This window comes from Columba livia, chromosome W, assembly GCF_036013475.1.
Source record: "Columba livia isolate bColLiv1 breed racing homer chromosome W, bColLiv1.pat.W.v2, whole genome shotgun sequence".
Classification (NCBI taxonomy): Eukaryota; Metazoa; Chordata; class Aves; order Columbiformes; family Columbidae; genus Columba; species Columba livia.
Window position 1 is genome coordinate 19,539,109 of NC_088641.1, and position 21,704 is coordinate 19,560,812.

Genomic DNA, 21,704 nt, shown 5'->3' on the forward strand with positions numbered 1-21,704 from the left:
ACAGACAATGGGAAAACCCACTGCATTAGTGTCCGGTGGATAGTCCTGGATTTCTAACTATAAAAGCCCGGTACCAAAGGGACCGAGGCATGTGTTTGTGTTCTCTTGCAGGACAAAAGGAAGATGACGGGGTGGAAGACACTCCAGCTGAAATCAGTGATGGTTAAAAGTCAGTCCTTGGAAATGAGAGTTACACCAGGGCGATACCAACAGCCCATTCAGGAGACAGTCCTGCAACTGGAAACACTAATGAACTCTATGCATGATATCGCATAAACTCCCTGAAACAGGAGGACTGTCCAAAGCCAGGCCATATTACATTTGATCCTATTGGAGGAAAAGGGTGTATACAGGTGTCATTACAAGGACAAATAACAGAGGACTCGGGCAATTGTTGCTGTACTGGGGACTAACTGGTGATGTATTTGTTCTCCTTACCAGGATGGCTAACCAGCCTCCTCCAATAGTTGTTAATAACTGTAATCGTTGGAACTTGCATTATTCTATTGTTCATTGGTAGGTTGATCTGTATGGTGATAAGATGACACATAAGGTATGGTGATCCACAGCAGACATCAAAACTCACCAACAGAAATGGCCCCTTTTGACTTTGGAGGCAAGAGGTGACTGCATTACCACTCCAAAGTGTCTGTTAGATCATGACTGTGGTCACAGGGTGGATAGTGTGGCAGTACACATAGACCACACACACCCCCCCCCCCACTGAGAACTTATGTGGCAGCTGCATGTGTGCACAGCCCCCCCCTTCCTTCAATGGGGCAGCTAATGGCTCTTATTGTGACACCCAGGCCAGAGTCGTTAGGAGAGAGGAGGGGGCGCACGTAGCCACAGTAGGGGGGTGCAGAGAAGCCGCGAAGCTTCTAGACTGCCCACAGCCAGATCTGACCAGACTATAAAACGGGGATCCCGCCAAGGCTGCTCTTTGTGTGGTCCTCTCGGAGACGCGGGCCAAATGCTGCCACCGAGAGCCCTCCTGGGACTGGGACACCGTCTAAGGTAACCTCCCAAAAAATGGGACTGCCTCATCTCTGCATGTGGGTGAGTGATAACTTAGTATTTCCTCACCAGATAAGTGAGCGTATTAAATAATTCCTCGCCACTTGGGCGGGTGTTTTTCTCACTAGACAAGTGAGTGTATTTTTCCTGGAGTCAGGGACGGCTCTGGTGTTGTTTATTGTGAGTGCGTGTATGCACACTGTGGATCTCCATTATTCTTATTTTACTGTACCCCAAATAATCTCCTCAAGTTGATATCCGAATCTGTATTTTATGTTACCAGAGTGCTAACTAATTGTATGAACCCTGTTTCTGATTGGTTGTTTTGCTGGACTTTCCCAGACGGAATAAAAGTCTGTTTGGACCTTGGTTGTCTGCCTAAAACTAATTTCGGGGTCCCTCCGTGGCAGTCATAAACCACATTTTTTAAGCAATATTCCATATCAATAATAGTAAAATCCAAAAGGAACACTATGCAGAACACAGAACTGCTCAGCATAATGTTTTCTCCAACTTATTTTCTGATGGTAAATGCTTATGAACTCAAAAAGGAAAAAAAGCAGTGTTCTGGCAAATTGTAAGATCACAGTGTGGTAGTTTTCATCCTTGAATTAGTGACACTGACATGCTGATGTACACAGAAGAGACTGCCAGAATTTTGTGTATCTGCATTTGCAAGTGTGTCCTGCACAAGAGAGAGTGCCAAAGGCAGTAGTATTACTGTTTCAATCTCCTGTTCTCTTGCAAATGTAGAAGATAGAGATTCAACATAAGAATTAACAGAGAGTCTAATAGGAAGTGGATATAAAGGCTAAAAAATGTAATAATTTTACTGTGCCTGAAGGGTCTGTGTTTAGAAAGTCTCAGTTTTTAATCCAAGACCCAGTTCAGATTATTTTGTCCCACATAACAACTTATTGAAAATCAATAGGACTTAGGCTATTGAATCACTTATCCATTAAATCCTTAGGGAGGTTTACAAGCAGGTGCTTAGGAAGCAGATACAAGCATTTAATTTATGACCAAAAGGTCACATCTTGTTTTCACTGCCCATCAAATGCTATTTTCCATGATCTTCGTCTCATCATCAGTTGCTCTCTTGTCTTTCCAGCTGTAACCACTTAGAAATGTTAGAACTATCCCTGACCGTGAAAGTGGCTAATTTCGAGAGGGGGGCTGACTCACCTGTAAAGGGCACTGCCAAGAGCTACCGGGGGAGGTTTAAACACCCTCCTAGGGAGCGCAGGCTTCCTGTCTCCTCCCCTTGCCTCACTGAAGAAGGCAGGTCAAGGGAAAGGGATGAATGGGAGCAAGTCCACACTAGGGGTGGCAGGAGAAACACCCCCCTACCCACTCCACCTTCCCAGGTGCCTCTGTCCAACAGGCATGAGGCTCAGGATGTAGAATACAGCAACATGAGGAATAAGGGGCAATGGCAGCAAGTTCCTGCCTAGCGGGAGGGTTCCTACTTTGACCACTCCACCCTCACAGGTTCCCTTGCAAAATGGGTATAAGACCTTGCAAGTGGAACCAAACAACAACATTGAGGGAGGCAGTTCCACTGAGTTGGAGGTGCCACAGAGGATGAGTCACCCTGCACCCTCCATCAAAACAGCTCCCACCAAGAAAAAAAAGGTGTGTTGTGGTTGTAGGACACTCCCTTCTAAAAGAAACAAAAGGCCCTATATGCAGGCCAGACCCACTTCTTAGGAAAGTCTGCTGCCTCCCTGGGGCCAAGGCTAAAGATGTTAGAAGGAAACTTCCTGCCCTGGTTAGGGCCTCAGACTACTACCCACTAATAATTTTTCAGGTGGGCAGTGATGAAACTAAAAAAGGAAAACTAAAGACGATCAAGAGAGACTTCAGGGCCTTGGGACGATTGGTCAAGGGATCAGGAGCACGAGTAGTGTTCTCTAACCCCACAGTTGCAGGGTATGATGAGGAAAGATACAGGAAGAACCAGCAGATGAATATCTGGCTGCAGGACTGGTGTCACCAGCAGAATTTTGGTTTTTTTGATCATGGGTCAGCTTACATGGCACCTGGTCTGCTAGCAACAAATGGGATGGGCTTGTCTCAAAAGGGGAAAAAGATCCTGGAGCAGGAGTTAGCAGGACTTATTGAGAGGGCTTCAAACTACATTTAAAGGGGGAAGAAGCCAGATGTGGCAGAAGCACACTCAAGGACAATATGCAGGCATCTGAGGGTAGTGCTAATGAGACCCTTCAGTCTGCCATCCCAGTGGAATCAATGGCTCATCTGAAGTGCTTATATACAAATGCACGCAGCATGGGCAACAAACAGGAGGAGCTGGAAGCCCTTGTGAGGCAGAAAAACTATGATTTAATTGCCATCACAGAAACAAGGTGGGATGACCCCTATAACTGCAGCACTGCAATGGATGGCTATAAACTCTTCAGAAGGGATAGGGGAGGAAGAAGAGGAGATGGGGTAGCCATGAATGTTAGGGAGAGTTTTGATTGTTGGAAGTTGGTTATAGGGTGCCTATGGGTGAGAATCAAGGGAAAGGGCAACAAGGTCGGACATTCAACTTACCAGATGTCTGCTGGAAGTACAACACAGCGGAGAGGAAGCAGTCTAGGAGGCTCCTTCAGTGCATGGAAGACAACTTCCTGACACAGCTGGTTAGTGAGCCTACCAGGGAAGGAGCCCCACTAGATCTGTTGTTTGTAAATAGAGAAGGGCTTGTGGGCAACGTGTTGGTTAGAGGTCGCCTTGGGTTTAGCGTTCATGAAATGATGGAGTTTACTATCCTTGGAGAAGTTAGAAGGGTGGTCAGCAGAACTGATACTTTAGGCTTCGAAAGAGCAGACTTTGACCTGTTTAGAAGGCTGGTTGGCAGAGTCCTTTGGGAGACAGTCCTGAAGGTCAAAGGAGTCCAGGAAGGCTGGTCTCTCTTCAAGAAGGTAATCTTAGAGGCGCAGGTGCAGGCTGCACACGGGGGTGTGCCGGAAGGCGAGCTGGCAGGGAAGAAGGCCGGCTTGGCTGAATAGATAGCTGTGGCTGGAACTTAGGAATAAAAAGAGAACTTATAACCTTTGGAAGGAGAGGCAGGCCACTAAAGAGGAATACAAGAATTCTGTGATGTTATGGAGGGAGAAACTTAGAAGGGCCAAAACCCAACTGGAGCTGTGCCTGACCACCTCTGTGAAAGGCAGCAAAAAATGTTTCTATAAATATATTAGCAACAAGAGGAGGGCTAAGGAGAATCTCCATCCCCTGATGGATGCAGCAGGAAACATAGTGACAGAAGATGAGGGAAAGGCTGAGGTACTAAATGCCGCCTTTGCCTCAGTATTTAATAGTCAGAACAGTTGTGCTTCAGGTACCCAGCCTCCTGAGCCAGAAGACAGGGATGGGGAGCAGAATGAAGCCCCAGTAATCCAAGGGGAAATGGTTAGTGACTTGATACACCACTTGGACACCCACAAGTCTATGGGCCCAGATGGGATACACCCAAGGGTGCTGAGGGAGCTGGCAGAGGTGATCACTAAGCCACTTTCCATTATCTATCAACAATCTTGGCTAATTGGGGAGATCCCAGTTTACTGGAAGTTGGCTAACGTGACACCCATCTACAAGAAGGGCCAGAAGGAGGATCCAGCGAACTATAGACCTGTCAGTCTAACCTCGGTGCTGGGGAAGGTCACAGAGCAGATGACCTTGAGTAACATCATGCAGCACTTACAAGAGAACCATACGATCAGGCCCAGTCAACATGGGTTTATGAAAGGCAGATCCTGTTTGACCAACCTGATCTCCTTCTATGACAAGGTGACTCACCTAATAGATGAGGGAAAGGCTGTGGATGTTGTGTACTTAGACTTCAGTAAGGCCTTTGACAATGTATCCCACAGCATCGTCCTGGAGAAGCTGGCAGTTCATGGCCTGGATGGGTGTACTCTTTGGTGGATAAAGAACTGTCTGGAGGGCCTGGCCCAAAGAGTTGTGGTGAACGGAGCCAAATCCAGTTGGCGGCTGGTGACAAGTGGTGTTCCCCAGGTTTCAGTATTGAGGCCAGTTTTGTTTAATCTCTTTATCAATGATCTGGATGAAGGGATTGAGTGCACCCTTAGTAGGTTTGCAGATGACACCAAATTGGGTGGGAGTGTTGATCTGCTGGAGGGTAACATGGCCATACAGAGGGATCTGGACTGGCTGGATCTTTGGGCTGAGGCCAATTGTATGAGGTTTAACAAGGCCAAGTGCTGGGTCCTGCACTTGGGTCATAACAACCCCAGGTAGCGCTACATGCTCAGGGAAGTTTGGTTGGAAAGCTGCCTGGCGGAAAAGGATCTGGGGGTGTTGATTGACAGCCAGCTGAATATGAGCCAGCAGTGTGCCCAGGTGGCCAAAAAGGCCAACAGCATCCTGGCTTGTATCAGGAATAGAGTGGCCAGCAGGACTAGAGAAGTGATTGTGCCACTGTACTCGGGCACTGGTGAGACCCCACCTTGAATACTGTGTTCACTTTTGGGCCCCTCATCATAAGAAGGACATTGAAATACTAGAGAGAGTGTAGAGGAGTGTGATGAAGCTGGTGAGGGGCCTGGAGCACAAGTCTTATGAGGAGCAGTTGAGGGAGCTAGGGCTGTTTAGCCTGGAGAAAAGGAGGCTGAGGGGAAACCTTATCACTCTCTACATCTACCTGAAAGGAGGTTGTAGCACAGAGGGTGTTGGTCTCTTCTCCCAAGTAGCAAGTGATAGGACGAGAGGAAATGGCCTCAAATTGTTCCAGGGGAGGTTTAGATTGGATATTAGGAAAAAATTCTTCACGGAAAGGGTTGTCAGGCATTGGAACAGGCTGCCTAGTGAAGTGGTGGAGTCACCATCCCTGGAGGTGTTTAAAAGGTGTTGAGACGAGGTTCTTAGGGATATGGTTTAGTGCTAGAGTTAGGTTAGGTTAGGTTAGGTTAGGTTATGGTTGGATTTGATGTTCCTGAGGGTCTCTTCCAACTGAAATGATTCGATGATTCTATGACTCTACCTTAAAAAAAATGACAATGCAATATAAGGTAGTTTCCACTTCAAGTATACGGTTACTAAATTCTAACCAGTATTTCCTATTACACTGCTCTTTTACACCTTGCAAAATGATTTACTGCTCTCTGTGTTCATATAACATAGGCAGGCATCCTTTACTAAATGCATTTGCAGTGATTCCAAAAGTAAGCACTCTGCAGAGTTGAAAAATGAAGCCAGTACACACAACTCATCAGTACAAGGCAAAATCAGAAGATTTTTCCTTTCAGAAAGACTGAAGTAAGATACCAGTCTTTGCACTGAAGTATGTGTACATGATCTTTCCCAGCTCTCTGCTGGGCTGTAGGAGTCAGCAGCTGAAGGGAGGCTGTATGGGAATATAGTGGAAGATTAGTTAAATGTAAATACGCTCAAGTGACTTGCACCTGTCTGTAGAAAAGGCACATACATCACACTAATTGTTTTACTGACCTTGTGTGCTTGATGAGTAGAACCTCTGTGTTAGATAACATAGGCCTGTGAGAAACTCTAGGCACCTTATCACTATGTCTGAGATTCCCGCTTTGTTGTGAGAAAGGGTGGGAGGCTGTGCCTTCCTGAAGCCTTGAAATACAGGCGAGCTCAGCAGGCCCGGCGATCTTCCAGCAGGGCTGAACTTACCAGCGCCTGCGTCCCCGCCTGTGTTACCTCTGCCTGGGAGCTTAGGTGCTACTTCGGAGATCCCCCAGTAGAGAGGTAACTAAAATAAAACTTGCTCTTTGCAATGCATTCGTGGCCTCTGGCTCTTCTTGCGACATGCCTGCGTATGTGTACACAGAGGCATTTCCTGCAGTCATTTTTGAAGTGAACATGAGTCAATACCCCATGTCAATTATTTTCTAACACTGAAAATACATTCTTTCAGTTCACATTTCAATATCACTTTTAATAGCTTTTTAGGGACATGCTTATTTTTTTTTTTTAGAATAAACCACCTCAGCGTGTATTTTGTGTTCTAACCCCACCATGCTGTTGGCTCTTCAAGAGAAGAGGCTTGGCAATGTCCTGCTCAACAGCATCTCATGCTCTCTGCATCAACTCAATCAGCTGGCACACTCCAGCAGCCACGACTCTGCACACCCAGGGCATGGATGGCTTCAGCCTCAAGGCTGAGGCAGTGACAACTTTAATAAACAGCAACTGTAATTCATTAAAATGTTCATAGAAATAAACAATTCTAATAATATAAGTGAGGAATGATTTCTTTGGAGCAATAGACTAAAAAGATAAGAAAAATATGAATAAAGAGACTAGCAGCATGAAGCACTCTATTGACATTGCAAAAGGAAAAGGTATGAAGAGATTTTATTTCCCAGTACATAAGAGAACGTAATAACTAATTCTGCTGAGGCAACAAGAAGTAAAGACAAAGAGCAGTACTTTAATCTAAAAATATGCAGCATTTTCCAAGGTGAATTTAACTGTAGAGCTCAGAAAAAGAATGGACTATCGCCTAGATCAAAATTATTTTGTAATAACCATTAAATTTCAGTGCTCTTGACTTTATAAAATGGCAATCCTCCAGAAGGAAGCAGATTTTGATCCATCCTTACTTCCCATTTGTATCAATAATGGGATGTGCTTTAAAGAGTGAATATCTATTTCATCATAAGCAACTGGCTTCAGTTTTCAAATGTCCTGAAGAGCACTTGGTTTTTCTATTCTTACAGTTTTACAAATGTAAACAAACTCATTTTAAATTTGATACAATTACACAGTATAAAATATTCAATAGTTCTACTATAAAATGCTATATGTATATATACACAGCATTCTATTCTATGTTGAATAAACATAAGAAATTAATTATTATAATAAATTTATAATGTCATGAACAACAGAATCTTTATAATATTAATTTCTTGAAATGCGCAAAACTATCCTTCATTACCTGTCCTCCATAATAAAATTCCTCAGAATCATTATCACCTTCAGAGTCTTCTTCAACTGTGCTGTTGTGCTGTGACTCCTTAATGGAAAAGGAGAGTTAACGATACAAGCAATACATTTATCTTGCATTTATAGTTCTAATTCTAACTACAGTAATTATGTTTTTACAAATGAGCTCTAAGCACCCTTTATTAAGAGATCCCAGACAAAACAATCACCCACTACCTAGGTACATAAAAACACCCTGAATGTAAGTTGGAGGAATAATACTTTGGGTACAGACACAGTGTGGTATTTTATGGAACTGGAGAATTCAGTAGACTGTGCAGGGATACTTCACTCTATGCTTCTGCTAAACAAAACATCATTTACCCACCAAGAGAGTTTCTGGACTTAATTCATTTGGCATTTAAGTGACCAAAAAAAAATTACTTTATTCTAGTAAATCAGTTCTAATAGTTTAAGGAAATAATTCAAGCCTGAGCATGGGATCTCTTAAGTTCCTTTATTTAAAAAACTCTCTGACACACTGCTGCTTAATTACTATCTTTAACAGAAGTACCAGCCTGTTGCCAGAAAAGTTCAGACTTAGTTTTCTGACTAGCTCTGTTCTGTCTTTGAAAATTAAGGAAAGTAATTTGCTTACCCAAGTAAAACCTGCTCTAAATAGGCTTCTCTGTGAATAATTTCACTCAGGTAAATAGAACTGATCATGGTACAGACTGCAGCTGAGTGTTACATTCTGCTTCCTACCAATGGAACCTTTACTTATAATTATGTAATTGCTTGAAGATATTAATTCATAAAAGTCAAATATACTCATCACTGATTTCTGTGGTCAGACATTTAAATCCCATTTCCTTACCTTTGTCTCTAAATTCCTGCTCTATTCACTGTATATATGCATAGAATAAATTTCACATCAATTCTCTAAGACAAGGCAAAAAATAATTACTGCTTCTACTTTACTGAAAAGAAACAAATTTACTTAAGTTGTCTTTGTCTTATAATAACCTTAGTTCAAGGGGAAGTCTCTTTTAAAAGAGTACTCAACTGAACAAAAATTCAACACAAAGCAAAGAGAAATTAAACTCACACTACAATAGTGATGAACCCATCCTATCCTAACCAAAACCTCTAACTATATAGACAACAGAAATGGACAGTATTTTATTTAAAGGTTTTTTTCAGTACTTTCATACTTAAGTACTTAATTCAACTGGAAAAATAAATAAAAACTCAGACTCTGTCTGATAGAAGCTAACTGTATCTCAGGCTTTTAATCAAAAGGATAAATTCTTATTGCACTTGAATTTCTAACGTTTACAGAGCATTGAATACAATTATGAGGCAGCTGAAGCAAAATATTTCCAGTGCAGCTTTTTACATCAAATCAGGTTTTATCTCAAAAAAACCCAATCATACCCATTATCATATCTGAACATGCTTATCTGCCTTTTCCAGGATCAAATACAGAACGGAGACTAAAAAGCAGTTGTCAAGAAACAAGTATTCCAAACAAAGCAATCACCCTTACCAAAGGAAGTCTTTAAGTCAAACACTTGAATTCTTGATCCAGTGCTCAATTTCTTGCTTGGGCTGGAAGCCTATGTGGTGCTTACTTTGAGCCCATAACACTTTCAGCCCCTGTACACCTTATGTTAGTGCCACTTCTTTCTTGAGTTAGTGTCTCAGTGAGACTGGTCAGAGACCCATACCAGAAGTACAGCACAAATACAACCATGACTGGAAGGCCTTAATACTCCAGATGCTCCTTATGGTGAATAGTGTCATGCAGAGGTCCAGAGACTCCAGCGGAACTGCTGTAGGCCACATGAAGAAGCAATGAGCTAATAAATGGGATGTGGTCCTATGTGCAAGACTAGGTTAAAAGATAGTGGCATCACAATCTACTTCTCTGGGAGAGCTGTATTTTTAGGGTAGACAGGGTCTATGCCACCGCAGAACAAAAAATAAGCGTCAAAACCATATCTCCTAGGATAACGTGTAAACCTATAATTTGGGTAAGCATAGGTTTGACAGAAAATCTATGGTAAATATTCATATTTTATTATTTTCTGTTGTTTCTTAAAATAACTTGTTAAAATATACATACCTCTCTCTGTAGTTTTGATTTTATGGCTAAGCAATAGTTGACATCACTGGTTTTTCTTAATTCTTAAAAGAAACAGGAAAATAGGGAACATATGTGAAAAATGTGAAAAAATTTTGTGTATGCAGACTTGAAATGCTTGGAGTAGTAGAGAAAATAAGGAACAAAAAGTTACAGATATGAAAAACACCAAAGAGTTTACAATACAACAGTTTAAAAATAAGAAGCCCCAACATCTCAGAAGACTCATATTTTTAACTGTGAAATGAAACTCAGCTGGTCCATCTAGGAGATTTGATTTTCCTAGTCTGTAATTTACACTTCAATGTCATTCATTAATTTTGTATACTTCACATAAGAACAAAAAATCAAAATCCCTCTGCAAAATTAAATCAGATCATCTTCTATATAAAATATAGGGTTTTATTCTTTACAGAAATATTTGCAAGTAAAATTTATCTTAAACTTTTGACTATAATGGCCAGGTTTTGTTTGGGTGCCAATCCACTAACTTCAATAAAAATAGTTTTTATTTACATCAATATAAATGAGATCAGAGACTGAAGATCATATTGGTTTTCCAATGGAATTTAAAGTAATTACGCAAAGTAGTTATGCAAAAAAGCCCTTAAGTATTGTAATAATAATAAAAAGTCTGCAAAGTCAAGAGTTCCTATCTGAAAAACTGCCAGAATTAAGACTGTTCTATGCAGTTTCTCCTGCAGCCTGAAATCATCAGGGAATTTGGCTGCTAAAATCTAAAAAATCTCCATAGAGTATGCACAAATCTTGATTATGTATTGGATAAATGTGACTAGATGTCTGAAAAGCATGCCCTTTCATCTATCAAATACTTTTTGAAAGTTTTGGAATAATTTCAAATGAAGTTTTCCAAAATCACTGGGAAAAAATATTTTCTTTCTATAGTCTCATTTAGTGAAACAGGAACTATTTTGTTTGAAATTTCCTGAAATAGTTCACCAGAGGCAATGGTAGTTATATATTTCATCCCCAATGGTGAAGAATTAGCGAAGTTTTAAGCAAGTGAGCATGAAAACTTATAATTGGGAAGTATTAAGCATGTCTAACTGTATTCAGGGACAATTGCTTCAGCACAGACTGCAAGACATTAAAAGAATAAAACGTAGGGAAAATTACTAGAACAAGACTGTGAGAAAATAGCAAACTGTACACAGATTAACATATCTTTTTTTAAGTACAGGCAACGTCTTTTCTTTCCTTACAAAATATTAACTTGATAAAACTCTCAGGACATAAGTTTACCTGTAGCAATTTGGTGGAAAATTACTGGAATTGGATCTGTGGTAACTAACACATCTTCATTGTTATCAGAACTGGAAACATAAGTGTTATCTAAAAAAGAAAAACACCTTGTGTGGTTAAGTCCAAGTGTGCTCTGCCAGCCCCTTCCAATGTTGCCCATCCCACGTTTGTAGCATAAGGAACCACTTCCCATGTGGTTAGGGAGGCCCAGAACTATGATTTTCCAGTGTATTTTTTTCTGCTGAGATTGCTAATGAAAAGAAAAATACCAAAAGGATGGAAGATTTGGACCCGAATTTTATAAAAGCAAACCCCTGGAGTCCAATGTCATGGCTTTCAGGAACCACAGCAAGAGCTGCTCTGAACTGTCCCACAAGGCTTATGGGGGTTTGAGCCAAACTTTTCCAAATAAAAACTTGTTCTATGCTTTTTTGTCATGCCTCACACAAAAACTCAAGCTAGGTCTGGTGTGCAGAGTGAAGGCTGCATTCAGAGCTGGGTGTCAACAGTCCACTATGCAAACTATCTGTGCCTCATTTTGCCTAGTCACATAAAAGATGTTTGAAGTATCTTCTTATCAGTGGATAACCTTTCTTGTGCCTAATTCAGGAAAAATGAATTAGGGGTCTGGAGCATCTTTCTTATGAGGAAAGACTGAGAGAGCTGGATCTGTTCAGCCTGGAGAAGAGAGGGCTAAGAGGGGACCTTATTTATGCTTATAAATATCTCAAGGGTGGATGTCAAGAGGAGGAGACCAGACTCTTTTCAGTGGTGCCCAACGACAGGATGAGGGGCAACAGGCACAGAATTAAGCATAGGAGATTCCATCTGAATATGAGGAAAACTTTACTTTGAGGGTGCCAGATCCCTGGAACAGGCTGCCCAGAGAGGTTGTGGAGTCTCCTTCTCTGGAGACATTCAAGACCTGCCTGCACGTGTTCCTGTGCGATCTGTTCTAGGTGAACCTGCTTTAGCAGGTGGGTTGGACTAGATGATCTCCAGAAGTCACTTCCAACCCCAATAATTTTGTGTAAAAAAAAAATCTTTCCTCCCACTTAACAAAAATGTTAGATATGGATATGAATATGGAAAGTCTATTCCAAACTTTCTTACAAAATGTGGAGATTGGGCTGTGATTTTTTTTTTCCAGCCAAATGTTTAGTAATAACAAACAAGAAGCAGCAAGTTTTTATGTAGTATATGCAGAAGCCTATTTTGCATTAATTTCTGATTTTGTCTTCTGCTAATCTGGGCTGAATTGAAACGTACACTCTAGAGCAGAAAGGCTGACAATTAAGGTAATCGTAGTTAAAGAGACAAATAAAAGAACTGAAGAAAGGACTTGATCTATCATAATTTTGAACACTCCAGTCCCACATCAGCAAAGTGTGTGAACTCACACATAATTTTAAGTGTACTGCTGCAATCTCAAAGCCTTTGACTACAGCACTTCAAGTGATACGTTAAAAATAAAAAATAAAAATAAAAAATAAAAATAAAATAAAAATAAAAATAAAAAATAAAAAACAATATGTGCTGTACAGAATATAAAATTATCAAGATACACATATATGGATTTTAATTATATTTTTATGTCCGTTGTTTGTCATTCTTTCTTGGCAGCTGGATAATATACTTTTCACTGCCAAGTTTTTGTTTTCTTTTTATATTTGGCAACCATTGGGGTTTTTTTTCTTTCCTTCCATCAGTCTAATGAAACTTCAAATTAAGATACTGTGGTTTGCTTTCTTCAACATCCAGTTTCTAACACAATACACCCAGAAACACCTCTCTTCTTAAGCAGTCTGCCATTACTGAAAATTGTCATGTCATATTACAGTTCCCCATAGGTGTGATTTAACACTCAGCTGTTTGTAATCTTTTGATGCTTTATGAAGAGATTCAGCAATAGCTACACACTGTTATCAGTGCCAAAGCAGTGATGCGGCATATGTAACAACAATGCATGGAGCTAGAGTATACAAAGTACCCAAAGCTCTCCTTATAATATCTAAATTTACTTGTGGTGGTACCACTTTCAGCTGAATGAATATAATTTGTATGGTAACTTAATCTCTTCTGTTTTCTATTATTGCATACATTAGCAATTTATCCAATGATCAACTCTGACAGCCTTCTCACGGATTGCGAAATTTGATCCAATGTGTATTATACACTCTTAATCTCCAAAGGATATGACTTTGATATAGCTACACACTAATGCACTTAAATCTTGATCTGTAAAGACTTATCCCATGAGAAATTTAATTTGATGAGCATATGCTCCTCTGAACTCCAGCAACTAGCAGCAGTACTTGAAGATCGTCTTCCAGTTGAGGAGGATACCAGTACAGAGCTTCCCAGGCTTTATACCATCACACTCTGACATGTCCTTGAAACATCCCTTAAAATACATGCTGGAGAAGACATAGCCACAGTCAGCAGTTATGTTAAGTTAGAGATGTAGCACAAAGAGAGGAGACAAAGAATCTGGCTCACTAAGTCAAAGTGAGTATTTTTAGGATCAAAGCTGTAAAATGGCAATGGGTCATTATCCTTCCTAACACACTAAACACCTCTTCATCACAAAGCAAACATACATACTGCAAATGCTTGACATATGAATGAAATCAGATCTTCCAAAGGCTTGAAGGGTTAGATTTTTATTCAGTAAACATGCACAGCTGGTTTACCCCCCCTCATCAAGTTAGCTACAGTTCTATCTAGCTTTAAATTATAGGGGATGATGGCAGAGAATATTTATTAGGTTTTAGAGCCACCAAAGTCACTCAGTCTGTAGGCTATCAGGGCATGCTGCAAACAGCATCTGTAAGGGAAGTTTGAGGTCTGTCAGTCAGAAGAGTTTGTCAGGAAATAAGATCTTATGTGCTGTGGGAGTAACTGCTGGTTCAGTGCTCCAGGTTAGTTCACAGGTTCATAAAGAACAACTTCAGTGCCTTCATAATATCTTAATCCCTGAAATTAATAAATCCATTACTGACATTTAATAAAACAAACCGTTAACAAAATATGATGCAGATTTTTTTCAACTCTTTGTCCCTCCTTTCATTATCAGGTCGATGAAGCAATCAGTGAATAAATTTATCGCTGGTATGACTGTCTATGTTATAAATCTGTTTCTTTGCTTACTATATGTTGAATAGACTATGATTAGTAGCAGTTTTTCCTCCAGTTTTTACTGGTGAAAAAAATATCTCTCACAAAGGTTGTGAGCATTCTTTCACATAATCCATTACATTTATTAATAGTTTTCAGCTAGCTTGTTTCCCTGATTTCCTTCACAAAGAGACTGCACAGATATTTCAGGTGGCACAGAGGTTAGCAGAAGCAGGAGAGGGAAGCAAGGGTGAGGGCAGACAGGCACTGTGCAAGTAAAGGTACATGGTAGTACCATTGGATTGCACCACATTGTGTATTTTGCAGCTGTGAGTATTTAATAGTGTAAGTATCATGAATTATATTAAACCCTCTGGCCTTTTTTTATCATTATCTGTAACATCTCTGTAATATTTCTAAAATAAATATTTTTTGTTTCTTTTAGAATCTCTAAAGAAGTCTTTGATCTCTTCACTGATAAGCAGGAGTAGACTATGTCTGTTCAAAACACCAGAGTGTTTGAAGCAGATGCAGAGAGAAATCAGCATCAGCAGTGATGCTATTATAGCTTTTGCTCTTTTCTGATTGTCTTTCATATGGATAATTCCCTTTGTCTGGGTCGGCCACATGGTAACACAAATGCTTTTCCCAACCCAGCTCAGGGTATGACAGGAAGGCAGGACTGAGCAGCTGGGAACAGCTTTGCAAGCTTATGTTATCAAAGACATATCCATATACAAACCCTTGGCTGCTACAGACCCTGAGAAGCATCAACACACAGTCCACAGGCTTAACTTTAAGAATGTGAGTAGTTGCGTTAAGGTCTAATACAGAAGTGCTTTGCTGGCCCCACATCAAACTGTGCAGTCTCTTGAAAGATCAAGCTTTATCTACCATGGCAAAGAGGACTTGAGTGCTTTCTCACTCCTATCACTATTGGCTTCAGACATGGAAAGCATCACAAGCTCTGTCCTCTGTAAACTTGTGAACCAGGTTTTCTCACCCTGACCCAGTTGATAAATGTGCCTGAAAAAGAGAAATTACTGTGAAAATAGTCTAACTAATGGAAAATGATCAGCACAAGGATGCACCTGGAAGACAGCAACACCCTTTCAAATATTCCTATCTGAATATTGCAAATTGTGGTAACATGCATACAAGTGTCATGGGCAAGGACATTGCACTGTACCTGGGTAATCCTCAGAGACATGCACTGAATAGGATACACTGTAAAAAGAAAAAAAAAAGAAACACCAGTATTAATAACAACAACATTAACTGCTGGCATAAGATTATTTTCTTGCTCCTGTATTATTTTATGTTTATTTACAGATTCCTGACAGTTTCCAGGACAGAAGGTAACAGCTATTTTGATGGTTTTTGGAGTGTGCAGCTAAAAAAAAACCTGTCATGCCCCTTTTGAAAGCTTAGTTTGCTAAATCGGCACATCCCTATTTCAACCTTCACAAAAAGAACATCAAGACTGCATTATATTCACTTTAGAGCAATATTTCACAATGTCTGTACTTATGCTTAAAAAAAAAAGTTGCTCTTTGAACACCAGAACTAGAAAAGCCCAATTTTCTCTGCATCTGTTTCTGGGGTTTACTTAAGACTTAGTAGTACTTCTGTATGTTCCTGTTAGTCTCAGCAAAGGCTCTGTATGGTTTGGACATCTTCCTCTCATCAACCCCCCCCCATATTTATAACAGTTGTGGCAATCTTATTTGACACCTCTATCTCTCTGTCAAGCTGAGTTCAAAACAAATTTGAAAGAGCCATGGTCACACTAAAGGGTAGCTTCACTACATGGATTACTTGAATCTGTTTCATCAGAAAACAGACATACAAACATACTGTCCCAGTCCTCCAGCTCAGCCCGCATATGCTTTCCCTACCACCCAGTGAGATGTTCACTAAACTCACTGCTGAAAGCAGGACACATGGGCACGTTGGTCTGCTCAGTTATCTAAGTACCCAACAAGTCCCTTTGATTTTTTTAAGGTTAATGGGGGTCTTCATTTTCCATTAAAAACATTCAACTCTGCAGCACACTGAAACCTTTCTGTTGTATAATTCATATTCTTTCCACTTCTAAATCCTATAAATTCTGTGTGTCAACCTACACATTTAAATAATACATGATGTGTGTTCATGTCCATACTGAGTTAAGCAGACAGACAAAGGCAGGGTGGCACAGTCCTCTTAATAAATTTTGGTATGTATTGTACATTGCCAAAAATTGATTCAGTGGATCTTTCTAAATTACATTAATACAACTTCCATGTAGACTATAAAATAAAACCATGGATGATTTTTTTCTTTTTCTCTCTCAAGGACTTCTGTTAAATGAGATCTACTTTCACAATCCAATGACTGGAAGAGGCAATCAATACAAAAAAAGTAGGTCTCATACTTTCTTCAGGAAGTCAATCTATTACCACACAGCTCTCACTTGTTTTTGCACATAACGTATTCTAGTATAATTTGGTTTATGTATTGTTTGACTAAGAAGCAAAGATACCTGTTTCTTCAACAGCTGCAAACATTCACATAAATTGAAGCAGAAAGTGTTTATTACATCTGACGACAGGTTTGGCAACACAACTCTTGAAGCTGGAATAGGCAGCATCTGTATCCCCTCATCTTGGATTATTTTCCCTAAAGACTGGGGTATTTAAATTGAATTAATCTGTAATGGCATAAAATATCACTATTTTAAACAGGAAATATTCCAAAATAAGGAAATGTTATGTCTCAGTGCAGTCGTGTGGAGAATTTTGTCATGTGGTGCAAAAAAAACCCACCAAAAAAGCTCCCAAGAAGTTAAGTAAGGGCCTGTTCTTACCAAAAACTATTCTCTGGACATTGCATTTGTAACAATGACATCTCCCTTCTACTACTAAAAGAAGTATTTCAGTCTTATTCTTTTAGACTGACTGCTTGACAAGCCTCCAGAATTGCTGTGTATAGGTTTGTTTGACTACTGTAATATAGGATTATCAAGTGTGGACGTTTATTCTAAGAAAAGAAAAAAATCTTTCTAGAACTCAGGAATTACTCCATGTTCCAATTTAAAAACTATCTCAATCCAATTTAAAAACTGCAGTAAAGCACAGAAACTCCACATACATATTAAAAAAAAAAGAAAAGAAATCTTCATATTAAGGACAGGAAGAGGGGCTAGATGAGTTACAGAATTTCTATCAGTGAAGATATTCAAAACTCAACTGGATAAGGCCCTCAGCACCCTAATCTAAGTTACAGAATTTCTATCAGTGAAGATATTCAAAACTCAACTGGATAAGGCCCTCAGCACCCTAATCTAACTTTGCAGCTGGACTTAACTTCAAAGGTGGTTCTGCTATGAGTGAGGGTTGGACCAGGTAGTCTTCACAGGTCATCCCCCCCATATAATTATTCTATACTCCTATGTGCAGACACCCTATGAAAGTGTGTTTCTCTTCATTCTTCTTCTTCATCATGTGGTATCTGTGCCAGTAGAAGCTGTGGCAACATTAAATGGAAATTAATGAGAAAAAAATATACCGTAGGTCTTGAGAGATGGAATTAAAATGAAAAGGTTCATGAAGATGCAGGTTAGAAATAGTCTCACATCAGATCCTGTAATGACTGCAAACAAATTCAGGATCTGATCCAGGGTCCATTGAATCTTCAAGTGATCTCACTACTAAGATTAATATTACAGAGAGGGGAAAGAGAAAAATCATATAGAATAAAATTATTCTGTGATCCCAGTAATGAAAATCATAGAATCATAGCATCATCGAATCATTTCAGTTGGAAGACACCCTCAGGAACATCGAATTCAACCATAACCTAACCTAACCTAACCTAACCTAACCTAACCTAACCTAACCTAACCTAACTCTAGCACTAAACCATATCCCTAAGAACCTCGTCTCAACGCCTTTTAAACACCTCCAGGGATGGTGACTCCACCACTTCACTAGGCATCCTGTTCCAATGCCTGACAACCCTTTCCATGAAGAATTTTTTCCTAATATCCAATCTAAACCAAGTGTCACGTGGAAAAGACAAGTGGTAATGGGTACAAGTTACTCCTGGGGATATTCTGATTGGACACAAGAGGGAAATTTTTCACAATGAGAACAATCAGCCACTGAAATAATCTGCCCAGGGAAGTGGTGGATTCCCCAACATTGGACACTTTTAAGATTCAGCTGGACAGGGTACTGGGCCATCTTGTCTAGACTGTGCTTTTGCCAAGAAAGGTTGGACCAGATGATCCTTGAGGTCCCTTCCAACCTGGTATTCTATGATTTTATGATAGTGTCAGACTCAGTAGATCCGTGTGATTCTGTGTGGCAGAAAGGCTGTTTCACAAGTGGTGGGTTGGGAAAGCCCCATGCAACTGTCTGTGTGTGGCAGTGCAGCTGCTAATCTGCAAAGGCAGCTTGGCACACCTGTGCGAGAAAGGGGTGGCAGCGCCAGGGTTTTGTCTTGATACCAGTTTCTAAGAAACACTGGTGTATTTACTGATAATAATACTGGTGTATTTACTGATCAACTGATGTTAACATTTTTAACGTATCACTTGAAGTGCTGTAGTCAAAGGCTTTGAGATTGCAGCAGTACACTTAAAATTATGTGTGAGTTCACACACTTTGCTGATGTGGGACTGGAGTGTTCAAAATTATGATAGATCAAGTCCTTTCTTCAGTTCTTTTATTTGTCTCTTTAACTACGATTACCTTAATTGTCAGCCTTTCTGCTCTAGAGTGTACGTTTCAATTCAGCCCAGATTAGCAGAAGACAAAATCAGAAATTAATGCAAAATAGGCTTCTGCATATACTACATAAAAACTTGCTGCTTCTTGTTTGTTATTACTAAACATTTGGCTGGAAAAAAAAAATCACAGCCCAATCTCCACATTTTGTAAGAAAGTTTGGAATAGACTTTCCATATTCATATCCATATCTAACATTTTTGTTAAGTGGGAGGAAAGATTTTTTTTTTACACAAAATTATTGGGGTTGGAAGTGACTTCTGGAGATCATCTAGTCCAACCCACCTGCTAAAGCAGGTTCACCTAGAACAGATCGCACAGGAACACGTGCAGGCAGGTCTTGAATGTCTCCAGAGAAGGAGACTCCACAACCTCTCTGGGCAGCCTGTTCCAGGGATCTGGCACCCTCAAAGTAAAGTTTTCCTCATATTCAGATGGAATCTCCTATGCTTAATTCTGTGCCTGTTGCCCCTCATCCTGTCGTTGGGCACCACTGAAAAGAGTCTGGTCTCCTCCTCTTGACATCCACCCTTGAGATATTTATAAGCATAAATAAGGTCCCCTCTTAGCCCTCTCTTCTCCAGGCTGAACAGATCCAGCTCTCTCAGTCTTTCCTCATAAGAAAGATGCTCCAGACCCCTAATTCATTTTTCCTGAATTAGGCACAAGAAAGGTTATCCACTGATAAGAAGATACTTCAAACATCTTTTATGTGACTAGGCAAAATGAGGCACAGATAGTTTGCATAGTGGACTGTTGACACCCAGCTCTGAATGCAGCCTTCACTCTGCACACCAGACCTAGCTTGAGTTTTTGTGTGAGGCATGACAAAAAAGCATAGAACAAGTTTTTATTTGGAAAAGTTTGGCTCAAACCCCCATAAGCCTTGTGGGACAGTTCAGAGCAGCTCTTGCTGTGGTTCCTGAAAGCCATGACATTGGACTCCAGGGGTTTGCTTTTATAAAATTCGGGTCCAAATCTTCCATCCTTTTGGTATTTTTCTTTTCATTAGCAATCTCAGCAGAAAAAAATACACTGGAAAATCATAGTTCTGGGCCTCCCTAACCACATGGGAAGTGGTTCCTTATGCTACAAACGTGGGATGGGCAACATTGGAAGGGGCTGGCAGAGCACACTTGGACTTAACCACACAAGGTGTTTTTCTTTTTTAGATAACACTTATGTTTCCAGTTCTGATAACAATGAAGATGTGTTAGTTACCACAGATCCAATTCCAGTAATTTTCCACCAAATTGCTACAGGTAAACTTATGTCCTGAGAGTTTTATCAAGTTAATATTTTGTAAGGAAAGAAAAGACGTTGCCTGTACTTAAAAAAAGATATGTTAATCTGTGTACAGTTTGCTATTTTCTCACAGTCTTGTTCTAGTAATTTTCCCTACGTTTTATTCTTTTAATGTCTTGCAGTCTGTGCTGAAGCAATTGTCCCTGAATACAGTTAGACATGCTTAATACTTCCCAATTATAAGTTTTCATGCTCACTTGCTTAAAACTTCGCTAATTCTTCACCATTGGGGATGAAATATATAACTACCATTGCCTCTGGTGAACTATTTCAGGAAATTTCAAACAAAATAGTTCCTGTTTCACTAAATGAGACTATAGAAAGAAAATATTTTTTCCCAGTGATTTTGGAAAACTTCATTTGAAATTATTCCAAAACTTTCAAAAAGTATTTGATAGATGAAAGGGCATGCTTTTCAGACATCTAGTCACATTTATCCAATACATAATCAAGATTTGTGCATACTCTATGGAGATTTTTTAGATTTTAGCAGCCAAATTCCCTGATGATTTCAGGCTGCAGGAGAAACTGCATAGAACAGTCTTAATTCTGGCAGTTTTTCAGATAGGAACTCTTGACTTTGCAGACTTTTTATTATTATTACAATACTTAAGGGCTTTTTTGCATAACTACTTTGCGTAATTACTTTAAATTCCATTGGAAAACCAATATGATCTTCAGTCTCTGATCTCATTTATATTGATGTAAATAAAAACTATTTTTATTGAAGTTAGTGGATTGGCACCCAAACAAAACCTGGCCATTATAGTCAAAAGTTTAAGATAAATTTTACTTGCAAATATTTCTGTAAAGAATAAAACCCTATATTTTATATAGAAGATGATCTGATTTAATTTTGCAGAGGGATTTTGATTTTTTGTTCTTATGTGAAGTATACAAAATTAATGAATGACATTGAAGTGTAAATTACAGACTAGGAAAATCAAATCTCCTAGATGGACCAGCTGAGTTTCATTTCACAGTTAAAAATATGAGTCTTCTGAGATGTTGGGGCTTCTTATTTTTAAACTGTTGTATTGTAAACTCTTTGGTGTTTTTCATATCTGTAACTTTTTGTTCCTTATTTTCTCTACTACTCCAAGCATTTCAAGTCTGCATACACAAAATTTTTTCACATTTTTCACATATGTTCCCTATTTTCC

At 39.7% G+C, this 21,704-nt stretch overlaps 1 protein-coding gene across 1 annotated transcript in view; it reads right to left on the reverse strand.

The window, feature by feature from the left end:
* The window catches only part of LOC135577170 (protein mono-ADP-ribosyltransferase PARP8-like), a 231,120-nt gene that overhangs the window by 95,064 nt on the left and 114,352 nt on the right, over positions 1 to 21,704 (reverse strand). The window contains exons 3-6 of the mRNA XM_065045010.1: positions 15,654 to 15,691; positions 11,348 to 11,437; positions 10,067 to 10,128; positions 7,952 to 8,029 (exon numbers count right to left, since the gene is read on the reverse strand). Of these exons, the coding sequence (XP_064901082.1) occupies positions 7,952 to 8,029; positions 10,067 to 10,128; positions 11,348 to 11,437; positions 15,654 to 15,691 (268 nt within the window). The remainder of the gene's footprint in view (positions 1 to 7,951; positions 8,030 to 10,066; positions 10,129 to 11,347; positions 11,438 to 15,653; positions 15,692 to 21,704) is intronic.